This window comes from Phoenix dactylifera, unplaced genomic scaffold (assembly GCF_009389715.1).
Source record: "Phoenix dactylifera cultivar Barhee BC4 unplaced genomic scaffold, palm_55x_up_171113_PBpolish2nd_filt_p 001168F, whole genome shotgun sequence".
Classification (NCBI taxonomy): Eukaryota; Viridiplantae; Streptophyta; class Magnoliopsida; order Arecales; family Arecaceae; genus Phoenix; species Phoenix dactylifera.
In genome coordinates this window covers 4,299-25,053 of record NW_024068507.1, presented here as the reverse complement: position 1 = coordinate 25,053, position 20,755 = coordinate 4,299, and the positions used below count along the sequence as shown (strand labels likewise).

At 37.5% G+C, this 20,755-nt stretch overlaps 2 protein-coding genes across 4 annotated transcripts; one reads left to right on the top strand and one right to left on the bottom strand.

Moving 5' to 3' along the window:
* The first annotated feature begins 465 nt into the window (after positions 1 to 465).
* LOC120103732 lies at positions 466 to 9,212 on the top strand. Of its 2 annotated transcripts, none has more exons than XM_039121639.1 (6): positions 466 to 1,678; positions 6,906 to 7,003; positions 7,159 to 7,183; positions 7,345 to 7,465; positions 7,662 to 7,726; positions 8,661 to 9,207. In XM_039121639.1, exons 1-6 carry the CDS (start codon positions 1,297 to 1,299, stop codon positions 8,681 to 8,683), a joined length of 714 nt encoding a protein of 237 aa, XP_038977567.1. In that variant the 5' UTR covers positions 466 to 1,296; the 3' UTR covers positions 8,684 to 9,207. The 2 variants fall into 2 exon arrangements, with proteins under 2 accessions (XP_038977567.1, XP_038977566.1); XM_039121638.1 differs by having other exon boundaries at positions 468 to 1,678; positions 7,592 to 7,726; positions 8,661 to 9,212.
* A 198-nt stretch (positions 9,213 to 9,410) lies between these two features.
* On the bottom strand, positions 9,411 to 19,995 carry LOC120108094 (replication factor C subunit 3-like). Of its 2 annotated transcripts, XR_005509594.1 has the most exons (6): positions 19,766 to 19,995; positions 19,616 to 19,690; positions 14,811 to 14,856; positions 12,581 to 12,671; positions 11,954 to 12,479; positions 9,411 to 10,797 (listed from the first exon to the last, which is right to left on the bottom strand). XR_005509594.1 is itself a non-coding variant. In XM_039121640.1 (5 exons), the coding sequence occupies exons 1-4, from the start codon at positions 19,826 to 19,828 to the stop codon at positions 12,613 to 12,615; spliced, it is 243 nt and encodes an 80-aa protein (XP_038977568.1). In that variant the 5' UTR covers positions 19,829 to 19,927; the 3' UTR covers positions 12,003 to 12,479; positions 12,581 to 12,612. The 2 variants fall into 2 exon arrangements, 1 of the variants encoding a protein (XP_038977568.1); XM_039121640.1 differs by lacking the exon at positions 9,411 to 10,797 and having other exon boundaries at positions 12,003 to 12,479; positions 19,766 to 19,927.
* Between the last annotated feature and the right edge of the window lie 760 nt (positions 19,996 to 20,755).

Sequence of the window (20,755 nt, the reverse complement as noted above, 5' to 3'; positions counted from 1 at the left end):
AATATTTTAACGGCATTAAATGTGGTGGATACATATGAAAAATAAAGATAAAAAATAGTATAATAGCAAAACAAGTGTTTTACTAGGGTATACATGTAAATATTAATTTGGAAGGATATTTATACAAAATTTGATATTTAAAAAAATATTTATGTAAAAAATCTTAATATTAAGAATATTTATTTATTTTATTTTATTTTTTGATTTTTCTTTTTGTTTTTTGTCCAGGATCCAATTGGTGCCCCCAGCTTCATATCAATCAAGTTACCTTCGGGGGAACACTGGAGTCAGAGCTGCATCCAATTTACAGCCTATCCGGCTGATTCTGACCATTGGATCACCAAAACCATTCTCGGACAGCCGTGCAAAAAGATGCCACCGTACATCGTACGGTCCAGATCGTACGCGAGGCGGCCCAATCATTATCGCCCTCGAGTCGGTGCCCAAAAAAAAAGCCCACCACCCCGGAAGAAGCGCGTGATCGGAATTCGCGGAAAAGCCTCTTCAAAACCATTCGCAAACAATACTTCCGAAAACCCTAAAAAACAAAAGAAGAGAGGTGGGCGAGTGTTTTCGAAGAAATCCCGAATTCATAACCGTTTTAGTCTCTCTCCGATTCCGGGACGCCTGTGGGAGCGAGAGTTCTTCCTCGTCCCCCAATTGCCCGGCTTTAATTCGATTTTTTTCTTATTTTTCCAGTTTTAATTGCTTCGTCTGAGATTTTGGTTTTGGGGGCGTCTCGCCGGTTATTGTGGGATTTCGGGTTCTTACGGCACCAAGCAGTCATCTTTTCCTTCATATTTGGATCGGAATAGTTTTTTTTCGTTTTCGCCGGTTGGATGTCGATTTTTTTCAGTTTATCTGAAACAGTATTGATTCGATTCTGGTTGTGAAATCCTGATTTCTTTCTGTTTTGAACCGGAAAGATCGTTTCTTTGGACACAAATCGTTGATTTTTTATGAAAGGTTAGCAGGTGATTTTTTTTTCCCTTTCAAACCGCCGTTTTTGATTCATACATCGTTGCTCTTCCTTTTGGATTTCTTCGCGCTTTGGTTCTTTGGTAATTTTTGCAAAATTTTATTGATTTATTCTTTATGGATTTTTGCAAAATTTTATTGATTTTTTTATGGATTCTGCCTGACTTTTAGTTGGAGGATTTCTGTTTCTTGGGATTTGGGCTGTTGTTAGTGTCAGAGCGTTTCGATTTCACTGGAATGTGTGCAAAGTGATGTTAAATAGAGAAGCTTTGCGATTGTTCTCGTCTCAATTAGACTCTTTGGAGTAGTCGTGCTTCGATGACCTTAACTAGGCATCCCTTCTCTGCAAGTTTCTGTGGGTTCAGCCAGTTAAGTGACTCTTATGAGCGAAGTGGACTCCATAGCAAGGGTTGGGTTGATATGGGAATTAGCTCCAGAATTATTTCAAATCATGCCTTGCGTTTGAGAAGTTGCATGGATCGCCATAATGGTGTTTTTAGAAGGGTACATGATGAAACTAGAAAAGCTCATGCTGTAGCGCCTTATTGGCAATTTGTTCGGGATTCTGAAATAGTTTTTGGAGAGGAGGTGGGTGCAAAATTGGTGAATGGAGATGGAGCATGCAGACATGGAAACCCCCTTGGGTTTTCCGACCACTTAATGCCACAGAAATTGGTGGTTGCTGTTGATGTTGATGAAGGTATCTGTTGTAAGCCCATATTTGCTTCTCTGGCATGTGTTTGATTATTGTTATCACTGATATTTTGTTCTTTATATGAGGCTTTCATTACACATTTTTGGTTGAGGTAGGGGCATGCAGTTGCTTTGCAATGATATAACTTATAATTGATGAAATTGATGACCTATACTACTATCTGCGGAAGCTGCAGTAAACATTAAGTATTTTTCTTTATGTAATGTTCCTTAGTTGCAGCTTGTACGCAACTTGCTGAGTTTTGTTTGATAGTTTTGGATCTTGTAAGGAATTTTTAGAAAAGAATGATTCCTTGCCACCTTATAGATTAACAGAAAAGATTACTGTCCCTGTAGAGCATTAGAGCCTTGCACTGAAATCGGACGTACCAACATGGGATTGACCTGTTCATGTGCTAAGTTATTAGTTCTTAGAGAATACTATCTACAAATGCTTCAAATAGAATAACTGATATAGACCTTCTTAAGCAGTTTCTGGTTGTTAATGATACACAACCTGTCATCTGAAAGCTGCACATTTTTCTCTCTTTAAATCGGATTATTTTTGGAGAGGGTAGAGACATTAGTTACCATTTTTGCCCTAGTAATTTGGTTGATAGCAATATTATGTCTTGGATGAGTTGCTTATATATATGTACATTGATTTCAACACTGCTATTAACCTTTGAGCTTTTGAGGAAGACAAAAGTCCAAGGATTTTTTTCTCAGATCATCAATGTAAAGATAATAGGAAGAAATGAAAAAGAAAAGGAAAAAGCATAAGAAATTAAGTCAAAAGATATTGGGGGGATTTCCTTTGCCTTATGTTGCAGCACTTGGTTTTGGAATATTTAGAAAAGGTGGATTTGAGATTGCATTTGGTATCTCCTTGACTCAGACATCTAGTATGGTCAATAGGAGATGTTTGAATTATTTGAATGCTTTACTAGCCTAGAAGGTGGACCTACTTCTCTATTTCTTTTAATTGTTGTTTTTGAAAGTGGTAGCATATATTTTTTTCGGGAATGTAGAAAGCTTAACTCTAGAATAGAATTCATCAAAACACTTCTATCTCCTTGAGTTCCTTTTGGGTGAGTAACATGTCTTCTGTCTGCTGCTTTAAAATGGCTTCGGCCTTTATATTAGGAGATCTTTTTCTAGAGCGGGAGATATGCTAAATGGCCAAGTCCCTTTACCATTACATGGCCTTGACAATGGTGGATGGATGATCATATGATATGTGGGTCGGAGTTTCCTGCCTTTGTGTGTGGAGTTGAGTCCTCATTCTCCTTGTCATCCTAGTTTTATGTTTCCAATATTTCTCCCAGCTAAGCGTCATGCTTCTTGGATCGGGTTTAATTGCAAATCTTATAGGAGGTTAGATCAGATCAAGTCATGGATCAAACCATGGATAGTAAGATTTCCACCTTGACTTCTTTTTTTTCTTTTGAGAGGACCACCCTGATTTCTTTAGAAATTTAAAAATATAAACGACATGTGAAAATTAAGAATACGCTAAATTACTATCAATTAAATATAAAAAAGCCATACAAATAAGATGTTTGCACTTTCCAGCATCATAATCACATATGCAGTATGCCTGATAAGCCAGTAATGTAGCTATACCACTTACAATCTAGTTAGCCTTTTATGTGCAATTTTTTAGTAAAAAAATGAGAATCAGTTTGAGTAAATGGTTGTATAAATACTGAAATTTGTCTCTTCCTTTTAATTCATGAACTTCAAAATTTCCTTGTCCATACATTGTTAGTAGTTAAAAACTCTTGTTCTAAGCTTATCAATTTTACATGCTCAAAGCTTATTAGTGTTACATAAATAATTTTAAATTCCATAATTCAAATAAAAAATAGAAAATGGATTTTCATATGATTGAATATGTAAATAAAAATGATTAAGTTAGATCCAATGTTTTAAGGGATTGTAAGATCCGTAATACCGATCTAGATATGATGATCCTAATTGATTCTGATCCCAAGATGAGGTCTAGATCATTTGGGGCTATTTTGATCTTTATTGTAGTTGTAAGTTCTTAACAACAATGGCTTTGCAACCTTGTATTCTTTATTTAGATTAAGGTTTTCTACACTGAGCTGTACCACCTGGTATTGGGCTTACTATGCTGGTAAGTCTCTAGTATGGTAGAGGGGCTCGATATAGTACTGTACTGACACATGGTGTAGCTGTTGCCTCAACTCCAATAGTGTACCATGTGTCGATGTACAGTACCAACTTGTACTGTACTAGTAAACTACTAAAAAGATGCCTTGTACTGTACAAAGAACCTTGATTTGGATAAAACTTTATTTTAGCTTTGATTGGCACTGGATGCCAAATCATCTTTAACAGGCTTTTTTTTACAAATTGTATGGACAAAAGTGATGAGCAATTTTAATTATTATGGAATATCGAGGTGCATCTTAAGAGCATCAGTATGACCTATGTGGCAGCACTTTGACGTGAATTCAGTTATAGCTATTGCTTAGAGAGCTGAGATGTTAAAAGCAAACAAGACCCATTGATTTGTGACTTATTTTAAGGTTTCTTGACCCACATATTGTGCTTCAAATTGAATATTTCCACTGTAGGCAAACCACTTTTGGTAGATCTTATAAGGCATGCTTGTTTTTACTGCAAATCATGAAAATTCAAATTTATCATATCTGTCATTAGTAAGTCTACGGCTATTATAAACTAAGCTAATCGTACCACTATCCAAATTAGTCAATGTTGATCAGTGTTACTTGTATATATTTAAAACTTGGTTGCACCTAGATGCTAATAATGGCAATTACAGAACCATGACCTTTTATCTATGTGTTTACTAGAGAACTGTTATAGAAGGCGAGCGCAGTATACAGGCGGGCAGGTGGCCAAGAGACTGCATGGTGCTTAGGCGAGTGCGTAGGCGGATTAAATACATATACACAAAACTGGTAGAAATATATTAGAAGGTTTCACATTTATTTGAGGATCTGTTTTAGTGTGACATGACATCAACTAGTTGTGATGCAAATTTTTCTTGCATATTATACCATGGTATTAATTTTTGGCCAAAAAAAACATTTTCAAGAATTTAAGTTAATACAGCAAGCAACTCTAGCAAATAATGAATAGTCAATGAAAATTTGAAGCAAACAATCAATCAATAATTAATAAAATTCATGAGTTGCAGCTAAGTAAGATGTTTGGGCATTGGTCATATTTCCTCATACTGCCTTACCTACTATATTAGTCACCTAGAAGATAGTCCAGTCCACCTAGGCTTTCTAGGCCTAGGCCCTGGTGGCCTGGCCTACATGTAGGGCACGTCTAGGTGGTTGACCCATAAGCATAGTGGCTAGGAACTGTGTAAGATCATCTACTTATAGCTGTAAAATAAACTATTGACTTTTGTCATTTCTTAGTGAACGAATGGGTTGCACTAGATACCCATGCTGCACCATCTGCCCATTTTTTTTGGGAAGGCCTAGCTCTGTGCTTGAGTCCCTAATTAGATCCATATATATGTCTAAAATCTGGGTAAGATACCTTTAATAGTCATGTGCTCATGTTTGGAAACATATATGAACATAATTGCTATCAGTTTCACCCTTTCTTTGTGAGTTTTTAGTTGTGCAATTAAATGATAAAAAAAGATTTTTTCTGGAAAAGCTCAAATGTGAGTTAACAATTATTTATGAAAACCATATTTCTTCTTTTTTTTGTAGGAGATGGTACAATGGTAGACCTCTTTGAGAGATGATTATCAGAGATGTTATAGTTCTTGGGAAGATAATCCTATTGAAGTTACTGCATCGATTTGTCCTTTAATGATCAGCGTGCGTGGTTTTCTGCTAAGAGATGGTTAAACCTCTCACCTTGGAAGAAAAATTCATCAATAACATAATTTCCTGGATATGTCCTTATAAGTCTAGGTTTTAACAAATTATAGTACAGGTCCATACTCCACTTGCCGGTATACTACATACTACATAGTATGTTATACAAAAGCTTACCAACATAGGGAATGGCCGGCATGATATAGAGTAGAAGCCAAGAGAGGGGGAGGAGGGAGGAAAACACCTTTAAGCTTGGCACTAAGTAGTACACAGTCAATTTAGGGCTGGCTCAGACCAGTTGGCCAACGAAATGTCCCTATGGGGTATAGGGTACTGGTTCATTGCTTGTGCAATACGTACTGGCCAGTACACCCAGTATTCGAATTCTGGGTGTCCATTTTGCACAACATCAAGAGTAAAAGAAAAACTGAAAAATCGAGCTCATTTTTTGCATTGTGTTGTTGGGATGTGCACTTATTTTTTATCCATTGCTTTTTTCCTTTTTTTTCTCTTTGCCTTCAGTTCTTCATACCATAATGCTTTGGGATGGTTAGATTCTTTGTTTAATATATTTTTCTCGCTTATGGTGAATAGATTGTATAACTCTAGAAACTTTCATAGAAGGTGTCGGTCCTTGGAAATTCTAGTTGAGTCTTCATATCACTTTTGAGTTGTACACTTGGTGTCACTTTTGAGTCAGGATCACTTGCATAAGAAAAAACCACCATCCAAGATCTGACAAAAAGGTCAATGCCATGTGCTACAGCCTGCAAGCCATCCATGATATCTTTTAATCTTTTCTGTTCATTGGAACTGCAACCCTTGAATATAAGTTCAAGGACTTGTAAGTATTTAGGTCCAACTTTAATTGCTGATGTGGCAGTCACAGTTGGAAGCATACAAGAGGCATGAGCTCTGAAGTTCCAAGGAATAAGCCTCTGAAATTAGCCAGATGCCTATGAGCAGTTTATGTTTGAAGAGTGTCCTTTTAATATAATTTCTTTGTGCAAAATCTGGTGCATGTTTGAGTTAGTAGATTGTTTATAAGTTTTTTTGACATTATGTTAAAATTGCTATCTTGATGCCATTGTGTTCTTTAATGGAAGCTGTAAATTATTGCAAGTATAAAATAGGAGCACTGCTATTTTTCTGAAACTTTATGGTTGATGATTTGTATTATTTAATCTGGTCTCTCGTCATTTCTGCTGTAAGCTTGGGAGCTAAGTCTCTCAAAAAAGTAAAGCAAAGATTTCATTGTTTTCCTAAACATCATAGTTCTGTTTTGCAAACAGAGGTCATGTATTAATGTCGTGGTTAACGGATTGTATTCTATTATGTATCTTACTATGGATATATGATCTAATATCTTGGGTCTTGTGATTATCTGATTTTCAGTCCTTGGAAGCTTTCTCTCAGCTTTAAATCAATTTATTGCGGATCGCTACTCTTCTAATCACTCAATGTCAGAGTACTATGTATACGAATTCTTCAAGGTACCATCCAATGGCTTCACCTTTTTTACTTTTTCTGGTGATTAAGTATATGGAAGTTTGTTCTTGATCTCCTTTAATAATGAATGATCACACTTTTTGCCTGAGTTCTCTGTTGCAACTCACATGCTTATGTATTTGTATGTGATTCTCAACAGATATGGAATTGTTCTCGAACAGAAGGTATCACTTGGTATCCCACATATTATACATGCTACATTTTACTTTGTAATGAGAAAGTAATGAGTTATTTGTTCCCTACAGTAGAATTTTATTTCTTGTATGTGACAGTATCCACCATTTGTTCTCCTTTATTATATACAGTTTTTTGTTTATTGTGGCAGCTGATATCCGTGTTCACGAGTTCTTTAAAACTGCTTATTTCAAAGAGGGTATTCATCCTATCCCAGGTGCTCGGCATGCTCTTCACAGACTATCTGCATTTTGCAATTTATCGGTGGTGACGTATGTCTTCCTCATATAGATATTTTGTAATGGAATTCTCATTCTGACTTCTGAAAAATGCAACTATTATGTTTTTACCTACGACAATCGATGCAGTTTATCTGAATAACTTGTTCCTTTGAAAAGATCTCGGCAGAATGCAATCAAAGATCACACACTGAAGTGGATTGAAGAGCATTATCCTGGCTTATTTCAGGAGATTCACTTTGGAAATCATTTTGCATTGGATGGACAATCACGGCCAAAATCTGAGATCTGCAGGTAAGCCATATTGATTTGAGTTTGTTGCTCTCTTTAGCTTAAAACATGACTAGTTCTGCTATTTGCTTTATGCTTGCATGTCTTTCATTGTTTTGGTAAAATTCGAAGCTGCTTATCAGAAGATGAACCTAATCCCAGACATTTGAATAATGTTCTTTATAGACAGTTGTCTATTTTTTTCTTGCATATTGGATATCATCAACGGGCTGGCATTTAGAAAACATGCTTTTCTCCCACAACATATGGACTCATTTCCTCATCAAGTGTCCTCGGAAGCCTGACATGACCATGAATGCTAGTACTGTGATATGAATGTGCTTGATAGACCATGTCAGATGCACCAGTAGAATTGAACTATTAAAGAAATAGTATGTCATGTACTTAGAGCATAGTGTGCATATTGGTGTCTTTGTTTTCATTCTTTCATTCTTTTCATGAGTCTCTGCTTGTAGCACATTACGAATTTGTGTCGCTCTGTCTATTTAATCTGCATACACTTGACCTGATGACCTAATGGGCAGGTCTCTGTGAGGATTCATTCCGACACGTGCCCAAGTTTCATGAATAAATTACAATGAAATACTGTGTTTTAATACAGGGTATTCTGTAACTTAAGTCTTATGGCAGGTCTGATCCGGTGCTTCTTTTACCTTATATTCCTTTTTAATGAGTTTCAGGACTCATGCACTGGTATTTCTTAAAGATTTTTATTTTTTGTCCAAACTCTTTTACATTCCATTTCATTTTCTTTCACTTCTATAGAAATCAACTAATCCTTCAATTTGACCTGAGTTCCAACTATACAAACTGGACTAGTTCTTGAGTCGAATTTATTTACTCCAACAACATTTGTGTTTTCTCCTTGTTTCATTTCCATAAATGGCATCGAAGAGTCAGTATTTTTTATACTAATATCTTGAATTGCTCTTTGCAGGTCTTTGGGAGCCCAAGTCCTGATTGATGACAACCCAAGATATGCTCTTGAATGTGCAGACGTAGGTATTAGAGTCTTACTCTTTGACTATGACAACTCGTATCCGTGGTGCAAGTCTGGCTCGGCAACTTCACACCCCCTGGTGACCAAGGTTCATAACTGGCAAGAAGTAGATCACCAACTGGTCTCCTTGGCAGTTCCTTAGAGCTCGGCTTGCCGTGCATGTGGTACTACTTCAAACATCTTTGGAGGAGCTATCCTGCAATAGTGGCCTCTGATCTCTGATGAGTTTAAATGGAGGCTGAGTTCCTTGCTAGGTACCTTTTCTTGGGGGTTTTTACAGTTGTTGCAGGTCTGTTTCTTTCCAAAAATATATAAAGCAGGGTAATGAATTCGATCAATTATAGATTAGCTATAGAAGGTTGCTGGTCTAAAAATCAAATTTAGTGTTCTCTTTGTCCCACATCAAATGCATTTGGTAGACAGTGCTTCTGTATATATCATTACAGGAACACGGCTTCCTCAATGACTAACTTCATGAAATTTACTAAACCTATGACGAGCCAGTTGCACTTAGGAATTTTGTAACAACATTTATCGATTTAAATAGATAGCAAGCGAACCAGTTTGAGATTCTTGTCTTGATGCTGTGTTTGTGAATGGGAACCGTCACTTCCAATAATTGAGGAAGTACTTCTGTTGATCTTTGACTACCTTTTTAACAATTTCAATAGAGTATTTTTAGAGAAGACTAACTCCTAGGTTGAAATTTAGGTTTGAGGGGCTCCTCTACCTTTTTTTTCACACCTTTTTGATCATATATTATGATTGCTAAGATTAATGGTCATGATGATTGAGCTGTGGAGAGGCCAGTGCTGATACTAGTGTCTCCAAACATTTGTAAACAAAGTAATCGCCATTTAATGTAAAGTATGAAATCATGACTGAGAACCAAATTTTGCACCCAGAGATGTAGAGGAAGGGAGTTGAATCAATTTACAATCCCCTAGAAGAAGAAATTCTCTTGTGAGTGTTTTCTGGGACTGTCTTTTGGGGACCCAACACATTGACTATTGGAGCCTTCCACGACTAAACACCAATCAATTTCATGGGTTTGGGCGTAGTTTATCAGCTTACCCATGCAGACACGTACTCCACCAACCAATATCATGTCTTTTTTTAATAATTTTGTCATAAACAGTTCGCAACTAGCTTTTAGAGGGAATCGTGCCAACTAGTGCATAAAATGGGAGCAACGCATAATAAAATGATTGAGACCTGCTCTAATAGTAACATCCCTTTGCTTAGCAACCAGAGATACTAGATTCAAAATGGATTCAGATCTTAGAGAATGCATCTCCAAATAAAGAGACCCAGATATTGATAGCACCTGGTTGCTAACCTTCTTTAGAATGGGATGGAAATCATGCATGTTTTCCCCTGGAGAGATAATTGAAGTCGCTCATTTTCCCATTACAGAGCCTCTGTCAATAAAAGATATTAACCAAGGAAAAAAAGCCAGCATATACTCTCTATTTAAGAGATGAAATTCTCAACCATTTTACCTCGCAGCAAATCAAATCACATCCTGGAATCTTGTCGTAATGATTCATAGATTTGGCACATCAAAAGTCGTGAAACAATACCCACAGAAAATATGGAGGAAAAGCAGGGCACCATGCTGCTAGTCAGTAACAAACTAGATATCTAGAATATTACATCATGCTCATCAAGAGATGTCAAAGGACATCGAGCAACTTAATAAAATTCTTCAGTACACGAATCTAAGACCCTTGACATTTTCAAGATCAAAGTTTTGCAGCAGAACTCACATACCGTCAGTATGCAATCTCTGCTGATCATGTCACGGTTGCAGCAGGGCCAAGCCATCACAATGCCGAAGACTGACACCATCAACAGCAGTAACCAGAATGGGATCTGCTTTCGCTTTCCAGCATTTTGTATAATCTTTCTGTCTTCACCTTGACGTCTTGCAACTTGTTCAACCACAGTGGAAGGAGGAGAGCTCATATGTTCACTCATCTGCTGTGATGCTAGAGACTCCTTTGGGACCTCTTGTTTTTGGTACATGTCTACATATTCTGGGAACAGCTTCCTGAAGCTTGGGCAGTTTTTGCTGTTAATAGAGAAAGATTACGCTTTCTGAGAACCAGTACTCTGATGAGAGGTACATGGAAGCATACAGAGATAAATTCTCTATAAACTGCAGAATCTCAGTAACTACTGATTACTATTGAAAACGGGCAAAAGTATTCCCAACATTTCACTAGTCTGCACTGATAACTATTGATTTTTATGCCGACAGGAGAAAAAAGAATATCAGTAAACATACTAATAAAAAGTACATCATCACAATTAAGAACGAATAGGATTATAAAAAGAGGAAGAATAATAAATTTGAGAAGTTTGTTTGTGTTTATTGGTATCACTAGTTAAGAGTTTTGCATACACTAAAAGTTAAAGGTGAAGGCCAAATAGTCATCGGAAGTGCTCATGTAACAATTGACCATGCTGTCACATTGGATGCCAAGTTTCTGGCTATGTCACTGGGCTACCGTGTGCGCTTGCGCATCCAGAGACATGCTTGAGTGCATCTGCATACCTACAGCATATACAGATACATAAATATATATATACATTCATGTAATATATACATACATACGTACGTACTGCAAGATCTAGAAAGGGTCGAATGTACGCAACTTTATTCTTGCACGCAGAAAAACTGTTTTCATATTTTAAATCCGTACATTCAGATAATAATGAAATAATCTTACTGTTGTGCTAAAACACGCCATCAAGTTACTTACTAAAGTTATTACTAAAAACTGAATAAATATGCATATGCAGTCTTGAATGTTGTATTTTTTGTGATACACTGCTCACACTGCTTTCACACGGGTACAAACCACCACAGAAAATCCTGAAGGTCATTAAATGCTATCAACTCAGTAGGTACGGCAGTAAGGTCTGTAATCTATAGTCGCTCGTGTTAATCAATTCTATTGTACTCCGCTAGGAACGTACACACGTGTAACTTTTCCGGACTATATAGCCGTAAGGTGCCCACCTATCCATCCAAGTTTGATTTTTTTTTTTTTGGGTACAACCGAGTATGCATTTTTTGATGGAAATCTCTTTGAATTTGTTGCAACATGCGGTAAGAGTTACGAAACAAAAAGAAATATCAAGAATACAGAACATTTACATGGTTCTACATATTGACGTGCAAACACAGGACAGAGACATGCAAAAATTTTACTATTAAATACCTATATAGCGAATCTTCCATTCATGAGCACAGTGGATATCTTCAGATCATGACAATGAATGGCTTTTATTATTGATCTGTAGGTCCCAGACCGAGTCATCCAGTGTTTGAGCCACTCCAGGTCTAGTTCATCCACGGATTTGATTGGGTAGGAAGACGTTGACGCCAACCTAACCCAATTTTTCAAATAGATCGCATATCGGACCCAAACCTGATCCATGGGTCTAAAACATGGGGATGAACCGGACCTACCTGGGTGGGGACGACACTAATCATATTTGCAGCCCTGGGCCTGCATACTGCTGAGCACTTGGAAAAGAATTTAGACATTTTCATTAACTCTTCTTCGTTGGATGGCAGACAAGGTCCCTTTTTTAATCTTTGGGAATACAAGGTTTGGGGCCGCTAGATTAATACAATTCACAGGTTTTTCCACCATATTATAAAGAAAATAAACAAAGGGATCAAGCTAAACATCAGCTGCTTGGTGACGATGCAAACATGAAGAGTCCTCCCAATGTCAAAAACTGCAATCACAAAGAAACAGGGATGAAAACCGAGATAATCCATGACTATGACATCAGGAAATCGGTAAATCTTAACACAATGAAGGTATCAAGGTCTGAACCTTTTAGTGGGGTTACTCCTGCTCGCGATCATTCAGGAAAATGTTGCAATGAGGAACCCCTTGTAGATGCTCATGAACTTAGCCACAAATGCTGTGGAAGACATTGTTGGAGAGATGGAAACAATAAAGAGTTACAGAAGGGTCTAAAAGTATATAATAAACTCACATACACATGGTGTAGCATAAAAACCAGGGCATCACACATCAGAAGCAAAAGCATGACAGCACTGGCATCATCTAAATCCGAAAATCAAGACGTGGTGTATAATGCTTGCATGTACAACTGTCAGTTTGGAAGGGCAAAAAAAAAAAGCACTATGATCCAATAAACTATGTCATAATGATTCTAAAATAATCTATAAACAAACAAATGAAATCAACTTTGTTCGTCCAGAAATTAGATCTGCAGTGACTGGTCAGGGGCTTCAAGCATCCGAATATAGTCAAGCAATTTCTTATAAACCAAAAGGCTTATCATCCTATCTATCCTGTTCCTTAGACCTTAAAGCCAATTTCCAACCAATTATAGGAGGCTCATCACTAATAATCCTGTTTGTCAATTGGATCTCTAGTTCCTGAGAGGATTGCTCAAAAGCGGCATAAAATGTTTACCTAATAATGCTTGCAAATAAACTGATTATGTACATGGCGACTAGTATTCTTGTTTCCAGCTACCATGATTTCAAGATCATAAGTGTTTCTATGTTAAAAATTGTTTATTAACTACAATGCACTGGCATACAGAACCAACTGATCTACACCAATGATCAAATAGTACATATGGCTACACTAACCATAGAGGCTACTACAAGATCTGTGCTAAGATGAACTACTATAGGTGATGTTTTTTAAACCAACGAATCCAAAATGTGGTAAAATAGTAGCTTCAGGCTAGAGGACCACACCACTTGAGGTCCTGCAAAAGACCTTGTAAACCATTTAAGTGGAGACAAAATTCCTAATCCCTATCAACAGATTTTTTGAAGAACCTCAATGACAGGAAATATTCTTCCTGACAAACTTAGCAGCTCTGAATGTGAACAGTTTGAAATTAAGACACGGAAGCAAGTGGCAGATAGGACATTCATATGTATGTAAGAGCAACTGAAGGGTTTTCATATGACTCATGTAAACTTTAACAAATAATTCTGCTACAGAAGTATAACTTTGTCGATTCGACCGAAAATTAATTCCTCTACAATGCTAATATAAGATAACAGATCAACTGCAAACTACCTAAAACGTTTGATGTGCATTTTTTTGCACCCGCCCTAGGATCTTGCATCCAATTCTACTTTCACACCACATTTTTAGGATATGTTTGGTTGGGGAGAGTTGGGCTTTCGAATGGGAATGGGAACGAGTGACTCCCACTTCAGCCATTTGGTTGAACAAATCCCGTTCCCATTCCTCCTCGGAATGGAAATGCCCTAATCCTCCAAAACCCAATCCCAGCTATTCAAAATCACATTCCACCAACTTTATTTTAAAAATCAATTTTCCAAAAATACCTTTCTGTTTAATTGATTTTCCAAAAATGCTCCAAGTGGCCATACCGACTCTGATTCCAATTATGAACTAAACACGTCAAGGAATATAGCTATTCCTCCAATTCCCAATCCAATCTATTCTGATTCTGATTTCGATCACAAACTAAACACAACCTTAATGCTTCCAACCCATCTTTACGTTTCTTTAATCATTAATATTAGCTTACTAAGATAGTCTTAATTTGATTCAAAATGCATCACTAATTGTTTCCATTAAATTTTGATGGGTCCACTATCTTGCACACCCACTTGCAACCAGGTAAGTAAGGCGCGGTTGCCAGAAATGAACACAACTCCATAATGACATAGCTCTAGTAGAATAAATGATAATATGGAGAAGTAATTTTGTATTCTATGTTTATAAACTTTGCAAGCTTCAGAAAACGTGTATTCTCTGCCTATACTGGGGTACTTGACATCTCATGGCTGCAAAGAAAGAGCATTCTCTTGTCACATCATTCATGTCACTATTTAGCACTTGATAACCTATGAAAAATGCACAGGCTTATGAGGATATAAACTCAATGCTCTATGAAGACCACCTCCTTCAGCCATTTTATTAAAGTGGCATCAAAAAACAATCCGGTTAAGTCTGTAAAGCTTATAAAATGGAAAACAGAACAAAGATACAGCTGATAACAATTATGATGAATGCCTGCAAGAAAGGATAACAAAGGTACCTTCTATGTGGAATATGGCCTTCTGCCCAAGACGCATCCTGTGCTCCTGCAAAAAGCATATAATAAGGTTACGGAAGACTTGATGACGGACAAAAGAACACAGTGACCAAAGTATTAATGCTATTGATGAGGCATAACAATGGGATCACAATTTTGGATACACTTGAATCTGCCATCAAAAATAGAAGACACTTTCATCCAGTTGCTAAGATAATGAGAAAGAGAAATTTAAGGCTTCAGGAAATATAGCTAGGTCAGTTAAGGATTTAGATCAGGGTGATGACATGATGGAGCAAAGTGCTTGTTATGGGTCTTTCTGATAAAACCTTTAGGCTAAACTTTGGGGTCCTCTCCTTAAATGTGATGAGATGAATATGAAGTATCATACCCACAAAAAAAAGTGAATATGAAAAAAAAAAAAAGATATTAAAAGCTTAATCACTCATCAATTCTTTCACTCTAATTATATCAGATTTGTATTAGAGCTTCGATCCTCTAATCAGCAGGGGCCTAATTTAACTTGTGAGCGGTACAACCAAATGAGAGAACAATTGTTGGTGCTCGAAGTACATCAAAGGAAAAAAGCGAGAATGACCACTCCTCTACCTCTGCAAATGATGATGTGAAAGGATGCCTCACTCAACTAGAGAAGACTTCCTGACTCACCGAGCTCGTGTCTCAGCAGGCGCCTTCAAGGCTTCAACTTAGGCATAAGCAAATCTTATTGTAAAGCTATCCCCAATACCTAGAGATGAAGATAAAATGTCAACTAGAGGATACACAGTATAACCATCCTCATCAAACTTTCAAGGTCAAAGCTCGATTCGAGATTCTTGCATATGATAAAGCTATCAATGTCGTGAAGCAGACAACTAGTTAGACCAATTAGAGACTTATTTCATTATCTACCGATATATTGATGTCCACAAGATTGCCTTTGCCCGTGTAAAGCTTTCCAGCCATGCCCTTACCTAATGGAACTCTTACAAGCGAAGCAATGATATTTCTGATCTTACGTAGAAGAAGTTTTAGAAGTCTAATTAAGAAGCAACTCTATCCAATCATCCATCAAGAAGCTTGGGTCAAGTGCAACACTTTCGATGGAAGTAACGATCAATCTATCTAGGACCACCACCAAGTTCCATAAGCAAGCACTCTCTCTGGATCTCCATTGACAATCATATTTCATGAAATACATTACAAGTCTCCATGAGAATATAAGAAAGGAGCTGAAACTCTTCAAAAGAAGATAAAGGTGAAGCTCAGATGAAGACCATGGGAATCAAAAAGGACATGCCGAGGGAAGGTAGGAAGAGCCACAAAACAAAGAACCAAGACAGAAGTGGCAGCAAATTGGACCAAAAGGGGGAACAAAGCAATAAGCAAGTCACTCCAACTCAAAAAAAAAAGATACCACAACTAATAAGAGATAAGTGGACATATGAAGGAGAACTGTTGAAAGCTTCAACCCAAGTTACAGCCTAAAGAAAAGAAGATAGAGGATCCCAAGAAAAGGAAGGCAGACTTCAACGTTATTGAAGTTGAGGAGCTGCCTCAGCTCTAGCACATAGACTTGAAATAGAGTATAGTGGCTGGAAAAAATAAAGGCAGCAACTGAAGCAGACTCAAAGGAGCAAGGGCTACTCTTCCATTTAAAGATCCAAGTAAAGCAAAGCATCATCGGAGCTATCATGGATCTTGGTAATTATAAGAACCTCATCTCTGAAAGTCTGGTTCAAAGGCTGGGATTGCAGACTACCCCACAACTGCGTTCCTATCCTTTCAATTGGATTTAGAACAATGTCAAGATGAAGATTACCAAGCACTGTACCTTCAAATTTGCTATCATCAAAAAGAACATTGACGAGGTGGCATGCGAAGTGGCTCCTTTGCATGTCTGTCAGGTCATCCTTGGAAGCTTGTAACTCTAAGATTGAGATGCAGTCTTCTATTAGCAACAGAGAAAGTATCGGTTCATGAAAGATGGGAGGGAGTTCATGGGTAACACCACTAAGACACAAGGCATAAATGACCTTCTGACTGCTGCACAGGCGAAGATATTAGTTAATGCTTTCAAGAAATTTTTTTTGCTAATGCTGAAAGACACCAATATCACTGAGTCCCCTAAATAGGCCATGAATTCCAATCAGAAGGTTGGGATCGGTCAACTTTTTCCAAAATTTTGATGTTTATTTCAGTAGGTGAAGAGGCTGCCGCCTAGAAGAGCCATTAAGCACGAGATCCAGCTGGTTGGAGGTGCGCCTTTACCCAACATGGGCCTTTATTGCAACTGAGTCGTAGAGAACAAATAATTTAGAAGGTAGATCAGTGGAATTCTAGAACAAGGCATGATCGAACAAAGCAACCCACCATGCATGTTATGGTTTTAGTACCAACAAAAGATGATGGTTGGCAGATGTGCATGACTATTGTACCCTGAAGAAGATCATCATTAAGAATCGAAACCCTCTACCCCAAGCTGATGATTTGTTGGATCAACTCAAATAAGCACGCTACTTTACCAAAATGGACTTGAATCCGGCTATTATTAAGTTCGAGTTTGCAAAAAGGACACTTAGAAAACAAATTTCAAGATAAGGAAGCGCTTGTTTGAGTGGTTAGTCATGTTGCTTAGCTTGTGCAATACCCCTGTCACTTTCATGAGGCTGATGAACGAGGTGCTGCACCCCTTGATTGAAAACTTTGTGATAGTGTACCTAGATGATATCTGAATCTGCAACAAGACATGAGAAGATCGCGTCCAACACATCACAAAGGTTTCGGAGGTGTTATAGAAAACCAGCTGAAACTGAAGCCAAACCTCAAGAAGAGTGAGATCGTAAAGCAATCCTTGGTGTTCTTAGGCTTTGTGGTTGGCAGAGGCGAGCTAAAGATTGATTCAGAAAATGTTAAAGTGATCAAAAATTGGCTTAGGTTCAAAACACTGGCAAAGGTGCAAAGCCTTATAGGTGCATGCCAATATTTCCAAAATAGCAGCAGCCTTACATGACCTAACAAAGGCCAATTAGAAGCTTGGGTGGTCTAAGAAGAATGAAGAGACCTTCCAGCTTCTAAAGGAAAAAATCTATAAAGCACCAATCCTAGCATTACCAAATCAGACAAGGACCCTTCGAGATTGGGAATGATGCGTCAGGGTATGCATTGGGATCAGTCTTTCATGCAGAATGGGAGACTAGCAGCATACCACTTGAAGATGTTTCATGGTGCATAGTTCAATTTACATATGATAAGGCAGACAGTGGAGCATTGGCAATCGTTATCTATTGGGCAAGGATACTACTGTGCACAGACCATAAGCCACTTCGGTTCCTCCGCACATAATCCAAGTAGCAACAAACTTGGCACATAAAATGGATGTCTTACATGCAACAATTTTCAATATGGTGATCAAGTATTGATTGGGTACATGGATTCGAGAGGCTCACACTTCGAAAGTTGCAGGACACTTCAAGATTGAGAAGACCACTTAACATAAAGAGATGAGTTGTAGCCCAAGATGCAACAAAACATGGCCCAATTTGTAAAGGGCTACATATTATGCAACATATTGGAGTCCTCCAATAGCAAGCTGGAATTGTGCACACCATTTCCAGTTCCCAGCAGTCCTTGGAAGAGTGTTCCGCTGGATTTCTTGGGAGGATTAACAAGGGCAAGACAGGGCCACAACTACTCGTTTATGATAAATGAACGGTTCAGTAAGATGGTGTGCCTAATTCCTTGCAAGAAGATTATCACAAGCCATGAGATACGATGTGTTGGTACTTGGTACATAGGCGTCTTAGTAGCATACAGTACATAGGCATCTTAGTAGCATACTGACTTGATCCCCAACTAATATAGGCAAGGGGACTGGGTGTTTAGAATCAAAGTGGTAAAAGAACATTCCTACATACAATTTTAACTACAAAAATGAACAAATTAATGAGGTTGACCAGCAAAAAAGCATCTATTAAATGTCAAAGATCCAAATAGATATATATATATATAGAAGCATTAAATGATCGATGGCAACTAGCCTTGTAATGACCACCAGTTAGAAACTAAACAAAGCGGGTCAGACTATAAATAAGCCAAAAAGATAGGGTTGAGAATTCAGTTTCAGTCAAGGTTCGTTCCATCAGACTAAGAAAATTGGAAAGCCCGTGGCAGGCTCGAAGAATTGATTTGAATCGAAGCAGGTCTAGAAACAAAGTCTTCAAATAGAACTCCCGCTGATATAGCCTTCTAAAATGAGGAACCCTTCTCTCTTCCTTCTCAACCCGGCCTTTAAGGGCAAATATTTCGGGAAAATTGTAAACCAACATCTTGCACTATGCACATGTAGATGCGGCAACAAGTTGAACATGAGATGACGTGGAGAGTTACAAGGACAACTTGGAATGGTTAGAGAATATGCACTAGTTATCGCAGCTATGATGTGTGACAGCCTACACTGTCCCTGCTGATAAAATGGCTAAAAGATATTCTTTGTGAATCAGATGCCTGACAAAAAATATGCAATACCCTAGGGAAGCATTTTTGTCATCACAGGAGATATGCTGGAGAAAATATTTGGTTAAATGTAATTAAAACAGGATTTTAGAAAGGGCAGAACATCCAAATAGTAACCTACAAAGAACTGAACTGAACCAGGGAGAAATGTTCTAAAGCAGCTACTCCTGATGGAGAGATATGGATCAACAATTTGCAGAGAAGGTTTCACAAAGCTGGCTTGATATGGATCAAATATGGTTTGTTGACCACAACCAACAAGATCAAGGTCTACATTGTTACAACATACTCACATAGTATGCAGCCCAATGACATACTTCATGTTTCAATTCAGAGTCCAACTTTTTCAGTAATTCTGACAGTAACTTCTGCAAATCAAAACAAGTAAGGAAAATCGCATAGGAAAGTTTTCAGAAAGAGAAATCTATAACTTGTTCTTTCACCTTCAGAATGATTTCAGGAGGAATACAATTAACAAGTAGCTCATATAATTTTCCACGGACCATAAATAATCTGGAAACATATAAAGAAAGAGAAAATTTTAGAGGCAGGTTCTCTAACTGCAGTCTACAAAGAAGCGCAAACTTAGCAATGTATTTTATACAACTGCAACAGCGATGTGAAACAGTATAATGTAGAACGCAATCGAAAAACTTTCACCAGACTGAGATAACTGAAAAAAAAAACAAAAATACACCACCTTTACAGGAAATATTCTCACATAATGCAAAACGAATGTAGAATACACTTTCGTTTTATCAGGGTATTTTCAGACTCAATTTAGGTCATGATCATTGTATAGTAAAATTACTTTGTTCTTCACATTACAATTTTGTGTCGGATGCCAAAACTATTCAGAATTTTTTGTAAAATTTCATGTATCATGGACAATTGACTATGTTGGAACCGTGTGCCTTTTCGCCCACCATACAAAGCATGGCACTGAGTATGCTAAGACATTATCAAAGTCAGAACCTGAGACAAGGAATAAATGTGTAATTTGGAAAAAGTTCCAGTGAAAGTTGACTCTATTAGGTTCAAAAGGATCAGAAGAGATAAACGAGAACAAAAGAAAAAAGGAAATTCACTGGAAAGGCAGAAGTCAGCAACATATACATTCCCTGGATGAATGGATATTAAACGCATGGACTCATGATGAACCTGACAGTTTGACTTCAGGTTAGCATGTACTAGATGATAGTCAAAAGGACAATTAGACTCTACATTCAGCATAAAAGTTTTACAGTACTGTGATCAATTATCATATCCATAGTTTTCACTGAGAAACTTATGCAAAAGATAATCAAAATAGGGTCTAGGAATACTAAGGCACTGACCTAATTGAAAGTGACTATTTCATGACCTGAAGTATATTCACTCACACACGACTCAAGGAAGCATATTTTTTTAGGATTAACCAATTGTTCGATGAA